Source organism: Urtica dioica, chromosome 7, assembly GCF_054948205.1.
Source record: "Urtica dioica subsp. dioica isolate 48M chromosome 7, U.dioica_male_clone48M_v1_H2, whole genome shotgun sequence".
Taxonomy (NCBI): Eukaryota; Viridiplantae; Streptophyta; class Magnoliopsida; order Rosales; family Urticaceae; genus Urtica; species Urtica dioica.
In genome coordinates this window covers 26,559,242-26,576,562 of record NC_142762.1, presented here as the reverse complement: position 1 = coordinate 26,576,562, position 17,321 = coordinate 26,559,242, and the positions used below count along the sequence as shown (strand labels likewise).

At 46.0% G+C, this 17,321-nt stretch overlaps 1 protein-coding gene across 1 annotated transcript; it reads right to left on the bottom strand.

Moving 5' to 3' along the window:
• Positions 1-12,543: 12,543 nt before the first annotated feature.
• Positions 12,544-14,312, bottom strand: LOC149390580 (uncharacterized). Its single transcript, XM_089619811.1, has 3 exons — positions 13,809-14,312; positions 12,803-13,349; positions 12,544-12,719 (listed from the first exon to the last, which is right to left on the bottom strand). Exons 1-3 carry the CDS (start codon positions 14,310-14,312, stop codon positions 12,544-12,546), a joined length of 1,227 nt encoding a protein of 408 aa, XP_089475937.1.
• Between the last annotated feature and the right edge of the window lie 3,009 nt (positions 14,313-17,321).

Below are 17,321 nucleotides of genomic sequence, written 5' to 3'. Positions count from 1 at the left end.
CTCCGAGCACCCGAACGTGGCCGACGACGCCGGCAGCCGATCCGCAAAGGGGCGGCGGAGGCACCACGTCAGCAGCTCGTCGCCGATGTAGACGCCGCCTTCCATGGCCGTCGTCGACTGGATTTCTTTGTTCAACCCTTGGCTCCGCCGCACCCGTCCCCGGACTATGAACACCATTATTTAGATTGGCTCTCCTTCTCTCATTATCTGCGTTCATTAATTAATTAGGGTTCATAATCGTTATTGTACCTAGGGTATAATTGGGCTTTTTAGAAACTTTGGCTATTTTTCTCTTAATTGGCAAACTATGGCTATTTTGCAAAAGCTTAAGTTCTATTTGGCCATTTAGCCGCTTGACCATATATTATATACAATATCACATAATCAGTATACTGTATACAATAACCAGTATGTGATTAAATAAACTTTATATGATAGAGATTTATTTATATATATATATATATATATATATATCTTATTGATTAAATTATATATATATAGTAAATGTTAACCGTATAAGCACTGTTTGGCATAGCTTTGCTTTTAAAAAAATGCTTTTATATTCTTCTTTTGAAAAAAGCTGTTTTTTCCAAAAGCTACGAATATCTTGTTTTTCATTCTCTTCTATATTTTGCGAAAGCACTTTTCAACTTTTATTAAAAGCTATTTTACCTAACACTTTAAAAAGGTTAGACTTTTAGAAAAACCTAAAATCAGGTTTAATAAGCTAAGTCAAACACAGTCATTGTATGCGTGACGTTTATTGGACATCGACAATCAGCGCTATAACAGAATCCATGGTCGGAACAAAATTTAATACCAACTGGAAAATAAACGAAGCAAGGAAAAAACGACCGATCACGTTTAAAATCCGTGTTTTGTAATGTAAAATGTTCATTCATCTTTTTTGTAAAAAAATAAAAAATAAAAAATAAAAAAAAAGACAAAAATACGCTTCTAAATGTAATTTTCACATTTCCGAATAACTATTACAATAAAAGTAAAAATAATCTTATAATACTTGTACTTAAATATTTTCATTTAAAATATACAATTAATTGAGTAACTAAGCCATCAAAATGTGGAGATTCGCTAACTAGTCAACCTTTTGTAAATTTTAAGTAAATAATCATTATGATATGTGACATCGTTTGAGCGTCCTTAGCATTCCATTTATACCCCTAAAGTGTGATGCTTATTTGCAATTATTAAAGAATATTTACAAATATTAATATCTTTTTTCTATTTTGTTGATAAAATTTTGTTAATCTGAATTCATTGAAACTCATCGGAATTCAACATAATTCATAATATTCTACCAAATTCATCAGAGTTAAAGTTTTATAAATTAAAAATCTAAGAGGCAACAACAATTTCAAAAGGCGTTGATGTTCTCGGCGTTCTTCTCCCTCTTCAACTGGGCGACCTCACCACGAGCTATTTCCAGTTCGCCCTCCAGACCCTTGCGGGTGACATTGAGGTCGTGGTGAGCCGCGGTCGTGACCTCATGTGAAGCCTCAACCTCCCGAATACGTGCATGGAGCCGATGCACCAAGTCCCTCATGGATCGAGGTCGGACTGCACCATGTTCAACTCGAGGGACGCGTCAGTAGCGATCTTCTTTGCCTTCTTGACAATAGCGTCCTTCGCCGCTTCCTCCATCTGGAGCTCATCAAGCTTCTCCTGCATCTTGCTCAGTTGAGCGCGGAGAACCTCGGTCCCCTCCTGAACATGAGCGAGGTCGACACTCATCGCTTCCGCGTCCCGGACCCTCTTTTACAGCTTCATGACCCCGGAATTAAAATCTATGGCCAACTGAAAAGAAACACGAAATTTTTCTAAGTAGAAGAAAGCATAAAATCTTAGCATGAGTAAACACTACAAAAAACCCATTTTATTAGGCTTACGCTCGTAATGTGATTGGCCATGGTCCGATACCACGCGGGCTAAAGAAGTCCAGGGACTTTGGGACTTTGGGCATCGGCACTTCAGGGTCGGAAATTTGTCGGATAAGCTCCGCCGATGCGCAGTTGTCCTCGCACAGCATCCAGTCCTACGTGAATTGGAGGTAAATCTAGTTCTTCTTGCTAGACCGCGGACGCGGGACGGGCGCGGAGTCGGGCCGATTGTCACTTCGAGCCTGCGAAGTGGTTCAGCCCTGGACAATAGTGATCAGCATCCCCGATCGCGTGGTCATGGCAATGGGGCTCGCAGTCTGAGCCTCCCCCTCCTCTGCGACCTCGGCCGTGTCCCCATGGTCGCCTCCAGCCGCGACCCATTTCCCTTTTTCCCCATTTTTCTTTTTCACTTTGTTCTTCTTCTTCTTCTTCTTCTTCTTCTTCTTCTTCTTCTTCTTCTTCTTCTTCTTCTTCTTCTTCTTCTTCTTCTACTACTACTTCCCCATTTCCTCATCCTCGTCGCCCGGGCCGACCGGAGCATCGATCCTCCCTGATAGTGTCTTCCTTTTCCCCGGCACCTCTGCAACCGCGATGCCCTGATTGCATTCCCCCTCGGTTGCGGAGTAATCATTTTGTGGGGTCTCACCCCGGTCCTCTCCTCCTTGGCCAGCAGCCAAAGTCTCCTTCTCCCCAAAGTCCAAAGGAATCACCGGGATTGACGTCTTGAGGCGCTCCCCAATGACTTCGATCTCGGGGGAGTTCGCGACATTTCTCGCTATTACCGCCTTGGCCTCCGTTTCGGCCTTGAGGTGTCTTTCCGCCCACGCGCTCACCTCAACATTCCTATTATCTCCTACAACTAATGTAATCGCGCGGTAAAAAAAATTAAAAAAAAGTATACAATCATTCTAAGTACAAAAGTAGTCGAACTCACCTTCTACGTCCACGTAGATATCTTGACGAGATGCTGAGGCCACACTCCCGCTTCAGTGAAACGCAGCGGGTTCAATTAACGTTGCCCCCGCGAAGTCGCTCGAGCTTTTCTTCGAACACGGAGTCGACATTCTTGTCTTTGATCCGCTCTGAAAGATAAAAGAAAAAGAGAGGATCAGAATGCAAAATCGATATCAAATTTCGGCCAAGGACAACAATATATATATATATATATATATATATATACATATATATATATATATATATATATATATATATTTGGCAAGCTGGACCACACAGATCTGTACTGATCAACGCGATCACCCAAGGAGTGGCTATTGACCCTAAAGAAAAAATATATGCGCCCCTAGTACGCATCTTTAGTTAGGAGATCCTCCTTGGCATTGGCCTTCACCACCGTGAGGTGAAGTAGATCGCCCATAATGAGATAAATAGCATTTTCCTCCGCGAGGACTATCAACCCGTGAATCATCCTAACGAAGTTTGGACACATCTGCGTGATCGCGAGCTCTAAGGCTTCTAAGAAATTCAAGAGAATTGGATGTAAAGAAAATATAAGGCCGCATTCTTCAAGCCAAATCTCGTACATATAACAATACCCTCATATGATCGAGTTTGCATTAGCGGATGAGGAAGAACAAGATGAACTTCCTTGGGAATATCGTACACTTTCCTAATAAACTTCAAGTCAGAAGATCTAACTAAGGAAGGCATTAGGATATCTTCATTCCCCACTAAATCTTTCCTCTTGGACGGCGACCCCGCTAGATCAATTTTCTTAGACTTCGACATGATAAAGACCAGAATATAAGGTGCACTATGGATTTCGCTAGGAGAAACCTAAGCGAGGTCTGACTAAATGGTCAAACTTAAGCAAGATTATGGAAAAAATCAAAAGTTGGAAGAGAGAAAAATGCGAAAGAGAGAGAAAGTAAAAAGTAAAAATGAGAGAAAACTTACTTGAGACTTCTTTACCTTGCCGAATTTAAATGAAAGAAAAAAAAGACTTTCGGGTTCTCGTATTTATACTAAGTGGATTTTTATCCATACCCCGAAATTTTTTCATAATTACACATCAAATCAAATATCTCAAAGCCCGGATTTCGAACCGATCAATCTTCAAAGACGTCGTGCCCGCTGACATGGCAAAGCGCAGTAAGGACACGTATCATACACGTCAAATCATAAAGATTTCACCTCTTCGCCTTCAACAGATGACATACGCGCAAAATTTGGGAAAAAGTTTTGAATCCCACCAAAACCTCAACAAAATTAATATTTTATCCCCGCCTAAGGTATTTTTAATATTCTAACAGATATTAAATATATAATGGGGGCTGATTGTGGGGGTTAAAAACCACCCTTCGACCAAATAATTTATTAGGTGTTGCGAAGCCCAATAAATGCGAGAAGTCTATCTCGGCCCAAATGATGTCATGTGATCTCGACGAATCCACGCCAACCATCTCCTGACGAAGTCGTAGTCAACACGCAAGCCTTGTCACAAATACCAGATTAGAGACGACTTCAACCAGATTTGTTACAATGTAGGATTTCAGGGTCTGTGATGCACGATTTCTGATTGAGGGGATGAAATATTACGAGTAATATAGTTGAGGGGGCAACAATGTAAATTATCCTAATTTTTACTAAAGATTAAAAAAGTTAAATAAATTTTAAACACTAGAAAAAATAAACTAAAAAATTATAACCTTGTACCTAGGAAAATAATGGAATCTTTTGAGCGGGGGTCACAAAAGATGATGTAATGGGATACTCTATTATAAAGTTTGAATAGTCACAATACTCATTATCGCAATCTAATTCAAGGAATTAAATTTCTGGGAACGACGTCGAAATGACGTCGAAATTACGAGTTTTGAACATTGCGGGCACAAAAATGACCATTTGTCGTGTCGCGTATTTTTGTCGTCGACATTCCCTAGAGATGTCATTTTTTGTCGTTGTCGAAATGTCCAAAGATTCCGTTTGATTTAGCGTATAAAGACCAAAATTGTCGGGGCAAGTCGAGGTCATTTCGGTCGAACGAAGCCTAATTTTTTCTCTCATTCATGCAGACGAAGGCCGGTGAAACTCCATCGCGATTCCCACCAAGCCGAGGTAATGTCGACAGATCCTTCAAGAAATTAATCAACATTATTTTCGTAATTTGGCCGTAATTCTGGAGACGTGACTGCTGTTTGCCCGTCAAACTGTGTCAGCCGTGTAAAAATACCAATTTTTGTATTGTTGTGAATTTATTTTGTAAAATGTTTGTGAATGAAACATGTATATTTATGTTGTGCGGTCGTCATATATTTTTTTCAATTTTTTTTATTAGGTTCCGAAAATATTTGGTGTTTATATGTTGATTATCAATGTATTAGTGTTCCAAATATTCAACTTAAATTTGTTGTTGATTGATGTTTGTTTTCATGAATTTGAATGTATGTCATAGAATTGAAAGTTGAGATTTTTTAAAACCCATTCCAAAAAATTGATGTAGAACTAGATTTATGTGAAATTCATAAGAAGAAATTGTTAATTGATATTTACTTACTAATAGTTGGTTTGTTTTCATGAAATTCATAGAATTGTTAATTGGTATTTACTAATTTGTGGTTATAATTCTTGTAGGTAAATAACATGGCGGATGAAGGCGTACGAAAGCATTGTATGGAGGTGGCGGGGAGTCATAACCATATTACATGCAAATACCGTGGAGTGACGACAAGAGGAGGGGGCGTGACTCATATGAAACTTCATTTGAGTGGAAACGACCCAAAAAAGAATGTAAAGCGGTGTGAGAAGTGTCCGCCAGAAGTTAGAAAAGAGATGATCTTGTTGGTACAAGAGGCAGAAAGGAAGAAGAAAAATAAACAAACCATGGAGGGACAATTCGGAGAGAGATCCATACGACTCTTGGTCCAGTTGATGAAGAAGGAGACTTCGATGCTGAGATGGAGCGTGACCTATACAAGGCAATGAAGAGAAGTCGTGAAGAAGCTGATGCGTCAAATTGGAGATCCGGTCCAAGTGGAGGTTCACAATCGCATCATGATTTCGGAAGGGGGACGTCAATGGCTGCACCATCTATTTATCGATAAGATAGTGCACGTCAAGCAACCCTTAATCCGGAGGTAAAGACATCACTAAAGAAGCGTTTGGGTAAAATTATGAGTCGTTTCTTCATTCACGAGAGTGTGCCAGCGAACAAAGTGAAGTCCCACCATTTTTCAGAATATGATGCACGAAGCGTCGAAAATAGGTAAGGGAACTTGTAAAATTATTAGGTGAATACTGATGAATTGATTAACGAGTTTCTGATTATTGGATTATGTAAAATTTGTTTGTTTATAGGTCGTGGTGTCCCTTTACCTTCCCCATACGAGATTCACAACACGTATGTGGCGGATGCACAGGCTTACGTTGATAGTCAAATACCAATATGGCAAGAGTATGGGTGTACTATCATGTCTGACGGTTGGACCCGACCAACTAGATTGAGCATTACCGATGTCATGGTCTACGCCGCTGGAAAGACTGTTTTCTCGAAGTTTATCGACGCGTCGGACAAGATAAAGAATTGGCAATACATTTACAAGATATTGTCGGAGGTGGTGAAAGAGATCGGGCAACACAAGATCATCAAAGTTGTGACGAATAACGGATCGGCGTATAAAAAGGCCGGTAAGAAGTTGATGGACAAATTTAATTTTTATTGGACACCGTGTGCCGCTCATTGCATGGACTTGATGTTGGAAGACGTTGGTAAGAGAGAAACTATCTCATGGGTCGTGAAGGATGCAAGGGAAATTACCGAGAGAAGATGGCCGCTGGTATAATTATCGAAGTCATGTAGTTTATGTGTTACGGACTAATTTATTATCAAAGTTTGATTATAAAACTCATTTGTAGCCGAATGGTGGAACATGTTCGGGATCAAGAAACCGACGTTAAGGAGGTTGGCCATGCGAATCCTTTTGCAAACATCATCACCATCGGCATGCAAACGAAATTGGAGCACTTTTGCCTAGTCCACACCAAACAGCGAAACCTTCTTGCTTACAAATGGTTGGAACAACTCGTCTTTTGTACCTACAATATGAAGTTACAACTCCATGACCGGAAAGACAGTACGAAAATAATGAGAGGCGAGATCCGTTAGACATCATAGAAAGTTCCATGCAAGCCATGGGAGAAGATGTGGACGATGATATTCTTCTTGAATGGATTCGACCTGCCCACCTTGATGATGAATCACAACGGCCTGAGCCACAAGTTGCTGCAAAGCTCGATCAGAATGTATCAATGTCGAACGAGTATTGAGTGAAGAGGTGGGTGTAACTTCATCCGACGATGATGTTGATGGTGGTGATGGTGGTGATACTGGTGGTGCTAATGGTGGTGGTGGTGTTGACGTTGCTAGTGGCAGTGGTGGTGGTGGTGGTCATGGTGGTGACAGTGGTGGTGGTCTTCCTTATGATCCATGGACTATGGAATCATGATACCAAGCTACGCAAGATGAGGACCACGGAACGCGCTATCCAGTTGGAAGGTATGTTCATTAATATGTTTTATGTATTCGATTGATCTTCATGCAATTTGATATGTCTATCTGGTCCGACCAATTCTTTGATTTTGAGACTGAGTAATACAGAGGTGGTAGACAAATGGGAATGAGTTCCACCATGTCCATGACCTCTACTGATTATGATGTCGACTCCATAACGACTCAATTTGGCTCAATGTTGTTTGACTAAATGTCGTCTCACTCATATGGTGAAGGTTCGTATGCGTATCCTTACCCATGTCCTTATCAAGTGCCTGTGCATGTACCTATTCCCGTCCCCACCCCCATGGACAACGTAGGAGATGGTTCACCTAAAATTATTGGATATACGGTCGAGACGCTTCATGGAGCATTACCTGAGTATCCCTTCCTCTGCAGTGTTGTTGGAGATATAACTACAACGCTCATTTCGTAAACTACCGAACCAACTATGAGGATCACATGACATGGGCCGACTACTGTGATCTCCAAGTACGAACCGGGGTTTCTATCAACCCCACTACTACTCAACCTACTATTGAATCGTTTTTGTTTTTTCTTGAACTTAATATGTGTTATGAAATTTTATCTATTTGTTGGACATTTTGTTTATGTTTTTTTTTGTCATGTGTGAACTTATTACGTGTGTTGAATACCTGAATTTGGATTTAACTTATTATATGTGTGTTTGAAACTACTTTTCTTACGTGTCTGAACTATGAATTTTATTTCTTATATTCAGAATTATGCAACATTATTTCCGTCGGCATTTCCATGTTTTATCGAAATTTTCATCGGCACCACAATTTGTGTCAGCATTTTTTAAGCAAGTTTCCGCAATTTTTCCGTGCAGTTCCCATCGGCCACCGTAATTTTCATTATTTGAGGCCATCGGGACGAAATCGACAGTCGGCATTGTTGTCGCTCGTTTTTGGACAACTATTTAGGAGCCTCAAGCGGTTAGACCCAAGGCCGGACCGAGTGGTCTCGCTTTGACTCGAGCGTGTCGGACTTGGTATCCCAAGTCGTCCCTTAGCTTGGATGTTGGTAGCATTCGTCAAAACACCTAAAACAAAATAAAGAACACGTGAACTACAAAAGGAAAACAGAGGGGGTGCCTCTGTTTACTTCTCCGACGCTCAACATTAGGAGGATTGAGGTGGGGTATAGAAGGTTTAGTGTTTAGAGGGCCGAAGCTTGAGAGAAACGAGTGAAGAATGAGTTCAGCAGTGTTTCAGTACTCAATTTCGGATTACCTGATTCAAGGGGTCGAGCCTCGTATTTATAGGCGACCAATGAGTGTTTTGAAGACTCCTTGGCCGAGGGAAGGTGGGACGGCCATTGGCCGGGTGACGCTCAGCCGACCAATGGCCGAGCGAAGGTGATGGAGCGGCCAATGGCCGGGCGAAGAGGTTGGGCCGGCCATTAGCCAGGCGAAGAGGTTGGGCCGGCCAACGGCCGAGCGAAGGCTTGGCCGTCCATTGGTCAGGCATAGAGGTTGGGCCGGCCATTGGCCAGGCGAAGAGGTTGGGCCGACCAATGGCTGAGCGAAGGCTGGGCCGGCCATTGGCCGGGCGAAGAGGTTGGGCCGGTCAATGGCCGAGCAAAGGCTGGGCCGGCCATTGGCCGGGCGAGAGTGCTGGACCGACCAATGGCCGAGTGAAGCTCGGCCGGCCAATGGCCGAGTGAAGATGTTGGGCCGGCCAATGGCCGAGCGAGGGTGTTAGGCCGGCCATTGGCTGAGTGAAGCTCGGCTGGCCAATGGCCGGGTGAAGGTGTTGGGTCGGCCAATGGCCGGGCGAAGGCTGGGCCGGCCATTGGCCGGGGGAGAGTGTTGGGCCGTCATTGGCCGAGTGAAGCTCGACCGGTCAATGGCCGGGTGAAGGTGTTGGGCCGGCCAATGGTCGGGCGAAGGCTGGGCTGGCCATTGGTCGGGCGAGACTCCCTGTTGGCCAACGGGGCCGGTAGCGGTGCCGGTCCGTGATGCAACGGTAACATTAGCCCCCCCGAGTTTCTTGTCGAGCGTAGGTCGGGATGAAACTCAAGGTAAGCATGTTGCTGCGAGGGACTTTCTTGTTCGCTTCTATGGCGTCGTAGGGGTGCCTTGTGGGCATCTCTAGTGCACCGTTAGGGCCGTCTTTGGTTTCTCGTGGAGGCCGGCATAACCGGTTATTCCCCCTTTGGATGCACGCCTTGAACCCGGCGTCGTTGATGGCATCCTGGCTTACAACTCGCTGTATCGTGCGGCGAGAGCGATCGGCCACCTCATGAGCAGGGCACCCTTGGGTGCGCTTGTCATGTGATAGGTGGGGTCACTTGCGAACTTGATCCCCCGGCGAGTGTGGCACCTCAGTGCGCTGATCACGTTTTCGGGTTGAGTCCTCTAGGTTGAGTCTTGTGCCCTTGTGAGCGTGGCGCCTTAGTGTGCGTGTCACGTTTGGGGACTCAATTGAACCATCCTGCATCCCGTGAGACTATCGCGGAGCAAATTTCGGGGTGCCATTAGGGGTGATTTCAGCACGTCGTTAGGGATGGATTTTAGATGCTCATAGGAGTACATATAGACTTGACATGGGACTCGTAAGTCGGCTCGTGGGCCGGTGACTCGACTTGAAGAGTAAACCCAACTCGAGGAGCCACGCATCTTCGACATGAGGACTTTGAGTATCAACTGACGGGCTTTAGACTCGACTCGAGGAATCTTTTAGGGAGTTGACACGGAGACTTATCGGCAACTCACGGACTAGAGACTTGATACGAGGAGTTGAACGTCGACCCGAGGAATCCTTCAGGGAGTCAACACGAGGACTTATCAGTCAACACGGGGCTAGAGACTCGACTCGAGGAGTTGAACATCGACTCGAGGAATCTTTCATGTATTTGACACGAGGACTTATCAGTCAACTCGTGGATTTGCGGTTTGATTCGAGGAGTTGAATATTGACTCAAGGAACCTTGCATAGAGTCGACACGAGGACTTATCAGTCAACTCGTTGATTCAAAACTCGACTCGAGGAGTGAACTCAACTCGAGGAGTTATGCGCAAAGTCGACACGAGGACTAGTCAGTCGACTCGTGGGTCGGGACTCGACTCGAGGAGCGAACTCAACTCGATGAGTTACGCGTAAAGTCGACACGAGGACTAGTCAGTCGGCTCGTGGATCGGGACTTGACTCGAGGAGCGAAATCAACTCGAGGAGTTACGCGCAAAGTCGACATGAGGACTAGTCAGTCGACTCGTGGATCGGGACTCGACTCGAGGAGCGAACTCAACTCGAGGAGTTACGCGCAAAGTCGACACGAGGACTAGTCAGTCGACTCATGGATCGGGACTCGACTCGAGGAGCGAACTCAACTCGAGGAGTTACGCGAAAAGTCGACACGAGGACTATTCAGTCGACTCGTGGATCGAGACTCGACTCGAGGAGCGAACTCAACTCGAGGAGTTACACGCAAAGTCGACACGAAGAGTAGTAAGTCGACTTGGGGATTCGGGTTGTTTCTCTTTGGTACCTCCGGCCTAACTCGAGATTATGCTATACTTCTGTTTTTGTTTTTGAGGTTGATGATTTATCGTTTGAGACTATCGTGTTTATCCTAGTCGTACTCACGTCGCCTATCGTTGCAGATGCTCGCACACTAGGAGCGGAGCGATTAGATTTTCCATGACTTGCTGCGTTGGATACGCAACGTGCAGACCGACATGGAGACGCCGCGGTCGAGCACGCTGTTGCAATAGTGAGGGTTCGACCCATGCATCAGGTCGAGGCTCTCGAGTAAGAGTTAAAGCGAGCTCGTGAGGAGGCGACTCGCTTGAGCGCGGAGTTGGAGGCTGAGATTGTGTTGGGGGTGGTTGAGCAAGCATCTTGGGAGAAGGCGATGCTCGTGGGTCGGCCGAGGAGCTGCAGATCATTCACGCGCCCAAGCGGAGAGAGGGCGCGACTTGCTATCGGCGGAGATGTATGTCATCACTGAAAAGAACAACGTCGCGCGAGCGAAGGAGAACTCGGAGGGAGATTGGGACGTCGCATTGGAGGAGGCTCGGCTGACGGTCGCGGTCCGAGTTCGTGACGCGGCGAAGAAGGAGAACGCGTCTCGCGGGTTTGCCCTCAGTTTCTTTGTCGACATGTTTCCTTCATTGGATGACGTTCCTCCAGTGGTCAGCCCTTGCGTCGAAGCTGCCTAATCGACGAACTATTTAGCGCTTGCTTTTCTTGATGTTGTGGGCATCGGCTACAATTCGTCTCTTATTGGATTCTTTGTTGACATTGGTTGTCTATATTTAACCTTTTCAGGTTTATTACGCGTCTTATTTTCTCGATTTGCTATGTCTAGCGTAATCAATTTGCACGATTTTGTTGATGCGTGTCTTATTTTCTCGATTTACCGACGATGGCGTAATCGATTTACACGGCTTAGGCCTCGAGGGGCCTCGATGTCACATTGCGTGGCCAGGTTTTCCGTTGACGCTGGCTAGACCAGTTTCGTCCAGCGGGCGCAAGCCTTTGAAACCCATACGTGACTCGTTGCCTATTGGCGCACGAGATGGGCGGCGAGCGGGCCTCTTTCATGGTATGTACGCTACCTGTTGGCGTGTGTGTTGTGCGTCAGGATGGGCTTGGAGTAGGCGTAGTTCCCAGCGAGCGTGGTACCTGTCAGTACGCATGTCGCGTTTTGAGTTTTGATTGTTGCCTTGGGACTCGCATCTGGTGCGCGGATGTAACACCTGTCGGCGCGCGAATGACTCGCGATTCTAGTAGACTCCTTTTTTGCGTCGCGTGAGAGAGCGTCGCATGAACGGGTTGTGGATGATGTATCCCTGTTAGTCCCCCGAGTTTCATGGGTACTCGTAGAGGAGCCTAGAAATTGTGACAAGTGTGAAATGAAACACAAAAGGTGGAATGTAATTCAAAGTCTCGTATTTCGTAAAAGTAAATGAAATTACATCTCACGGCCCATCGGTCTCGAATAAACTTAAATTGTCTTGAAAAAATTTGAAAATAACGGAAATGTTGAAGAAAATTGGCGGCGAGCTTTATTTGTTGTCGACTCGAGCGTGATCGTGAGCCCACCTAAATACTTGAGCTTGATGCCACAGTCCTGACTTCACCATTCTTATCCTCGGGTCGGTAGATGGTGCTAATCATCTCTCCTTTTCCCTTTTCCATCCACCCCTCCTATGTAGCACATCATAGCCATCGATTGGTCTCCCATCATTACGGCGATTCCCTTTGCGGTCGAGAATTTCATCATCAGGTGATAAGTGGAGGTTATGGCCTTCAACCTGTTCAAAGTGGGGAGATGTAGGCAGACGGCTGATCCACCACCAGGAACGACACGATGTGAGTGACCTCGATCCCCCCTGGTGTCCCGAAAGTAATCGGAAGGTCGATGGTACCTTCCGTCATCACCCTCTCCCCGGAGAAGCCGAAGAGTTGGGTCAAGATCGGGGTCGGCCTTAGCCCGGCCACCTTCATTTTGTCCAAAGCTGATTTGAAGATAATGTCGGCCGAGCTGCCGTTGTCTATCAGAATTCTCCGGACGAGGTTGTTGGCAACCGATGTCGAGACGATAATTGCGTCGTTGTGCGGGTGCAGGACACGCACCGTTTCCTGATTGGTGAAGAACATAGTCTCGAAGGGGGACGGGGGAGAAGCCTCGTAGGTGTGGTTGATTTGGTGAGCAATCTTCCCTTGTGAGACATCCCTCATGTACTTCTTCCTTTGCGTGCTGGAGTCCCCGAGCTCGGGACCTCTCATGATCGAGCCCACGATGTGCATTCGCGAGCTTTCTGGATCATCATTCGCCGTGCGGTCGGTGACAGTGACCGTTGCTTGACCCTTCTTCTCATACCGCGGGTGTTCTCCGCCTCCCGCGATAGTCTCGATTGTACAGAGGACGTACTCTTTCAATTTCCCATCCTGGATGAGGGCCTCAATCTGACGCTTGAGTTGGTAGCATTCGGATGTCAGATGCCCGTGATCCTGGTGGTACTCACAGAACTTGCTCTGATCCCGCTTCGTGGGATCCTTTGTCAGAGGAGCGGATCTTCCTAGCTTGTCGCGGTGCAAAGCCAAGATCTACTATTGCGTGGTGTTGAAATGGGTGAATTCCGGGAACTTTCGAAAGCTGTCGACATGCAAAGGCCTCGGCCCGGGAAGGGAGCGACCGTTAGGGGTTTGACCTCCGTTGTTTCTCCTCTTTCGAGGGTCGGGGCGATCTTCGCCTTGGTCTTCACGACGACGACTGCCTCGTCCACCAGTCTCTTGGCCGTCTCGGCCGTCGAGGTAGTCCTCGATCCCCATGTAAGTGCAGGCTCTTGACATGAGCTCCACCATGTCCCTTGGAACCTTTCCGACTATGGACTTGAGGAAGTCGCTCGTGCGAGCTCCCTCAGTGATTGCCGTGATGGCGTCTTTATCGTCGAATCCCTCCACTTTGTGGGACTCCTCGGTGAAGCGAGAAAGATACAACCTCAATGTCTCGTCTCTCTCTTGACGGATGGTCAAGAGGTACGTCTTCGACTTCTTTTGTGCCACTAGAGTGGCAAACCGAGCGAGGAACGCCTCTCGCAGGGCTCGAAAGGACTGGATGCTTCCCGGTCTCAGACTTCGGAACCACTCGAACCCCGATCGGGTGAGAGTCAGGCTGAATGCTTGGCACAAGGTGGCATCAGATTGCCCTTGCATGGACATCCACGTCTCATAGTGCTGGATGTGAAAGTTTGGGTCCGTCCACCCATCGTACGGAGGAATGGACGGTAGCTTGAAGTTCCCGACGTATGGCTGCGCCAGGATTTGAGCGGAGAAGGGTGAGTAGGATTCCTCTATGCCACCATAGGGCCTTTGGCAGCCTGACTCCCTTATTTCGATGATCTGATTCTGAAGGCTCTGAATCATCGTCACCATGTCAAGCCCGTTAGCTGGGCTGACGACCGGAGCCACCGGAGTCACTTGTCGGCGTTCGTTGGACGCTTGGTCCCCGACGTTAGCTTGAGGCCGACCTAGAGTGGCGGTGGGTAACGCGTCCCTCTGAGAGTTAAGTCTTTGGCAGAGGTCCTCGCCTCGGGAGTTCCTCTGGGCCGTTAAATGCTCCCGAAGGTCCCTACTTTGTGTCTGGCGGGGCGCGGCGGCCCTTGGTCGGGCCGTCCGGCGGACGTCCCGGCTGTCGGCCCCATCATCGTCGGGGACTGATTGTGGGAGTGGATATCGCCCCCTTACACTAGGCGAGTTGGACCAACTAAGCCCAAGGCAAGTTCGGCCTAAAAATCTCAGGCAAAGGCGAGATCGGCCCAAGACAAAAAGCAAGGAATATTTCATCAAAGATCAAATCCTAATTCGACCTGGGCCCATAAATGCTCTTAGACGGTCCCGCCAATTAATCCAAACGGGTGGTCTCCTAAGAAACGGTCAAATAGCCTAAAGATGAGGATATATGCGAGATTGAAGGATCGAAGACCGGCTCTGCACGTACACGTGTATCGATCTGAAGAGGCAGGAGAGTTGACGAGCTAGTTATAAAAGCTCGTTCCATCTTTATTTTAGGACTACTGAATATTTTCGAAAAATTGCCATATAATTTCTGAAGTTTATTATTCTATTTCCTGCTCATTCTCGCTCAAATTTTCTATTCTTGTAAGGTTTACATTCAATAATGAATAAAGGGAATCTCCTTTCGTTCTTTCTATATTCAAATTCGCGTTATTCATTAATTTCTGTCGGATTTCGATTTAATCTTCATAATCGGATTCTGGGACCCTTAATTCATATAAATAAATATACGAGACAATTCAAATAAATCTGGTATAGATTGTTGGGACGAGAAATCGGCTCAACAAAGATGACGTGACCTAATAAATGAAAGTGACTATTTACCTAAAATTTACGTCTCTAAATATATGAAAGTGATTATTTATTTAAGATTTATGAAAAGTTAACTATTTAGTATAGTCAAATTATAAAGACGATTATTTATTTAATAGATTTAAATAAAATAGTCGACACAGAACCCGGTGAAGGATTGGAAATTTTCTAATGATAAGAAAGTAATGCCACGTACTCTATATCTCGTGATCATTGAACAAAAACATATGGGAGACGTGCAGTTAATGAGTAGTCAAACTCTTGAAACTTGAAAAGAGTGAGGTACAACAAACAAGCATGTAAAAGTAAAATGACTCACAATCTGGGTGAGCGTAGGACAATGGACCACGTAACCTAGTATCAAATCCTTAGCATTTTCATGTCCTAGGCCAGATAAAAAATGAATAAATCTTTGGCTTTATTGATCCGCTAACTAAAGTTCCTTGATGGTGAAATAAAAACAAAGGGAAAATTGCAAAATAAAAGTTGGCTGCACAATGCACCTCTGCCACGTGTCAGCTATGCAAAATTTCATCATCTGGTACGTCATGTTTCCCACAATAAACTATTGCCCAAAGGACGAAGATGTTTTGAAACTACCACGGTGCAAACAATATTTTCTTTTGAGCGCGTAACTTCAGAGCACAAAATAATATTTTATATATTGTTGAAAAAAGTTTTGTTCGAGTTAATTATTGGTTTTGCTTTAATTAAACTTTATTCCCTTTGTTTAACTCATCCACGCGAAAGAAAGATTCCAATACAATCACATGGTATGAAAGACGTCCCTTCGCCAGTGAAAAAGCATACAGGTCTTTAGAGTGAAACTGTACGAGGAGACAATGGCATACGTCAAAGTCTATTTTCTTAATTTTTGTGTTTTCAAATATGTCTGTTTAGACCTAAGAAAAAAATTGAAATTATATCGTGCTACTGCTAACCACGTTCTTAAATTCTCCAGAATCCATAATCCACGTTCCAACAGCCACCGTAGCTCGAAATACCAAGTGTTTGTATGCTCTTTTGTAGCCCAAATTCGAATAAACTTAAGCACGCGGACCCTCGGACGTACATGCACACTCTTGCTGCCAAAGGTTGGCATGGTCTCTCATCTCGTAGCTATTCTCGCAACACCAAAAATTTTCTGTTTTTCGGGCTCGTTTTTGCCAACCGTATATTCTCACTAGAGATTCTCGCTTCATCATGCAATATCGTGATTGTAACTATTATTGTGAAGGATTTTCCCTTACCCGAAAAAGTGAAAGTGAAGGCCCAACCCAAAAACTGGGAAAAGATGATCATTGAGCTCAACCCAATAAGAGTTCAGACATCTTAAGCGCCCATATCCGAAAAAAAAAAGTCGGAGCAAGGGGGATGACATGACCTACCTTCGTCGTGACTTTTCACTAACAAAACCGCCCTTCCCCAGATGGGATCATCCCTTCAACATGATCGATCGATGACGTCGGCCCCGCTCAATGGAATCATCCCTTCAACGGGACCGCCCGGCGACAACGCTTGCCCTCAGCGGGGTCGTCCCTGCAACAGGACCGCCCGGCGGCAGCACCTCCCCCCGACGGAGTCGTCACTTCGATAGGTCGCCCCCCTCGATGGGAATCGCCCTTAGGGTCGCCCTTTCGAAAGGACCGCTCGGCGAAGGCGCCCCCACTCGACGGAGACGTCCCTTCAACAGGACCGACCGGCAACGGCACCCCCACCTCAATACGATTAGTCATTCGACAGGACCGCCCAACAATGGTGCTTCCCCTCGGCGGGGTCGTCACTGCAACATCACCGTTCGGCGACAGCGTCTCCCTCCCCCCCCCCCCCCCCCCCCCCCCGACGAGTCTGCCCGATGACGTCGGCCCCCTTCGATGGGATCGCCCTTTCAACAAGACCGCTCGGCGACGTCACCCCCCTTTTGACGGGGTCGTCCCTTCGATAGGACCGCCTGTCGACATCACTCCCCCCTTCGACGGGGTCATTCCTTGGACATAATCACTATTCATATCTATTGGACCGCCCAGCAACGGTGCTCCCTCTAGACAAGGTCGT

What these genes read in the sequence shown, in the direction of transcription:
- LOC149390580 (XM_089619811.1), bottom strand. Translation starts at nt 14,312, where the DNA reads ATGGTGACGATGATTCAGAGCCTTCAGAATCAGATCATCGAAATAAGG. An exon ending in ACGATAAAGACGCCATCACG is followed by an intron (nt 13,350 to 13,808) that starts GCAATCACTGAG and finishes TACCAACTCAAG; the next exon opens with CGTCAGATTGAGGCCCTCAT. An exon ending in GGAGAGGGTGATGACGGAAG is followed by an intron (nt 12,720 to 12,802) that starts GTACCATCGACC and finishes GTGGTGGATCAG; the next exon opens with CCGTCTGCCTACATCTCCCC.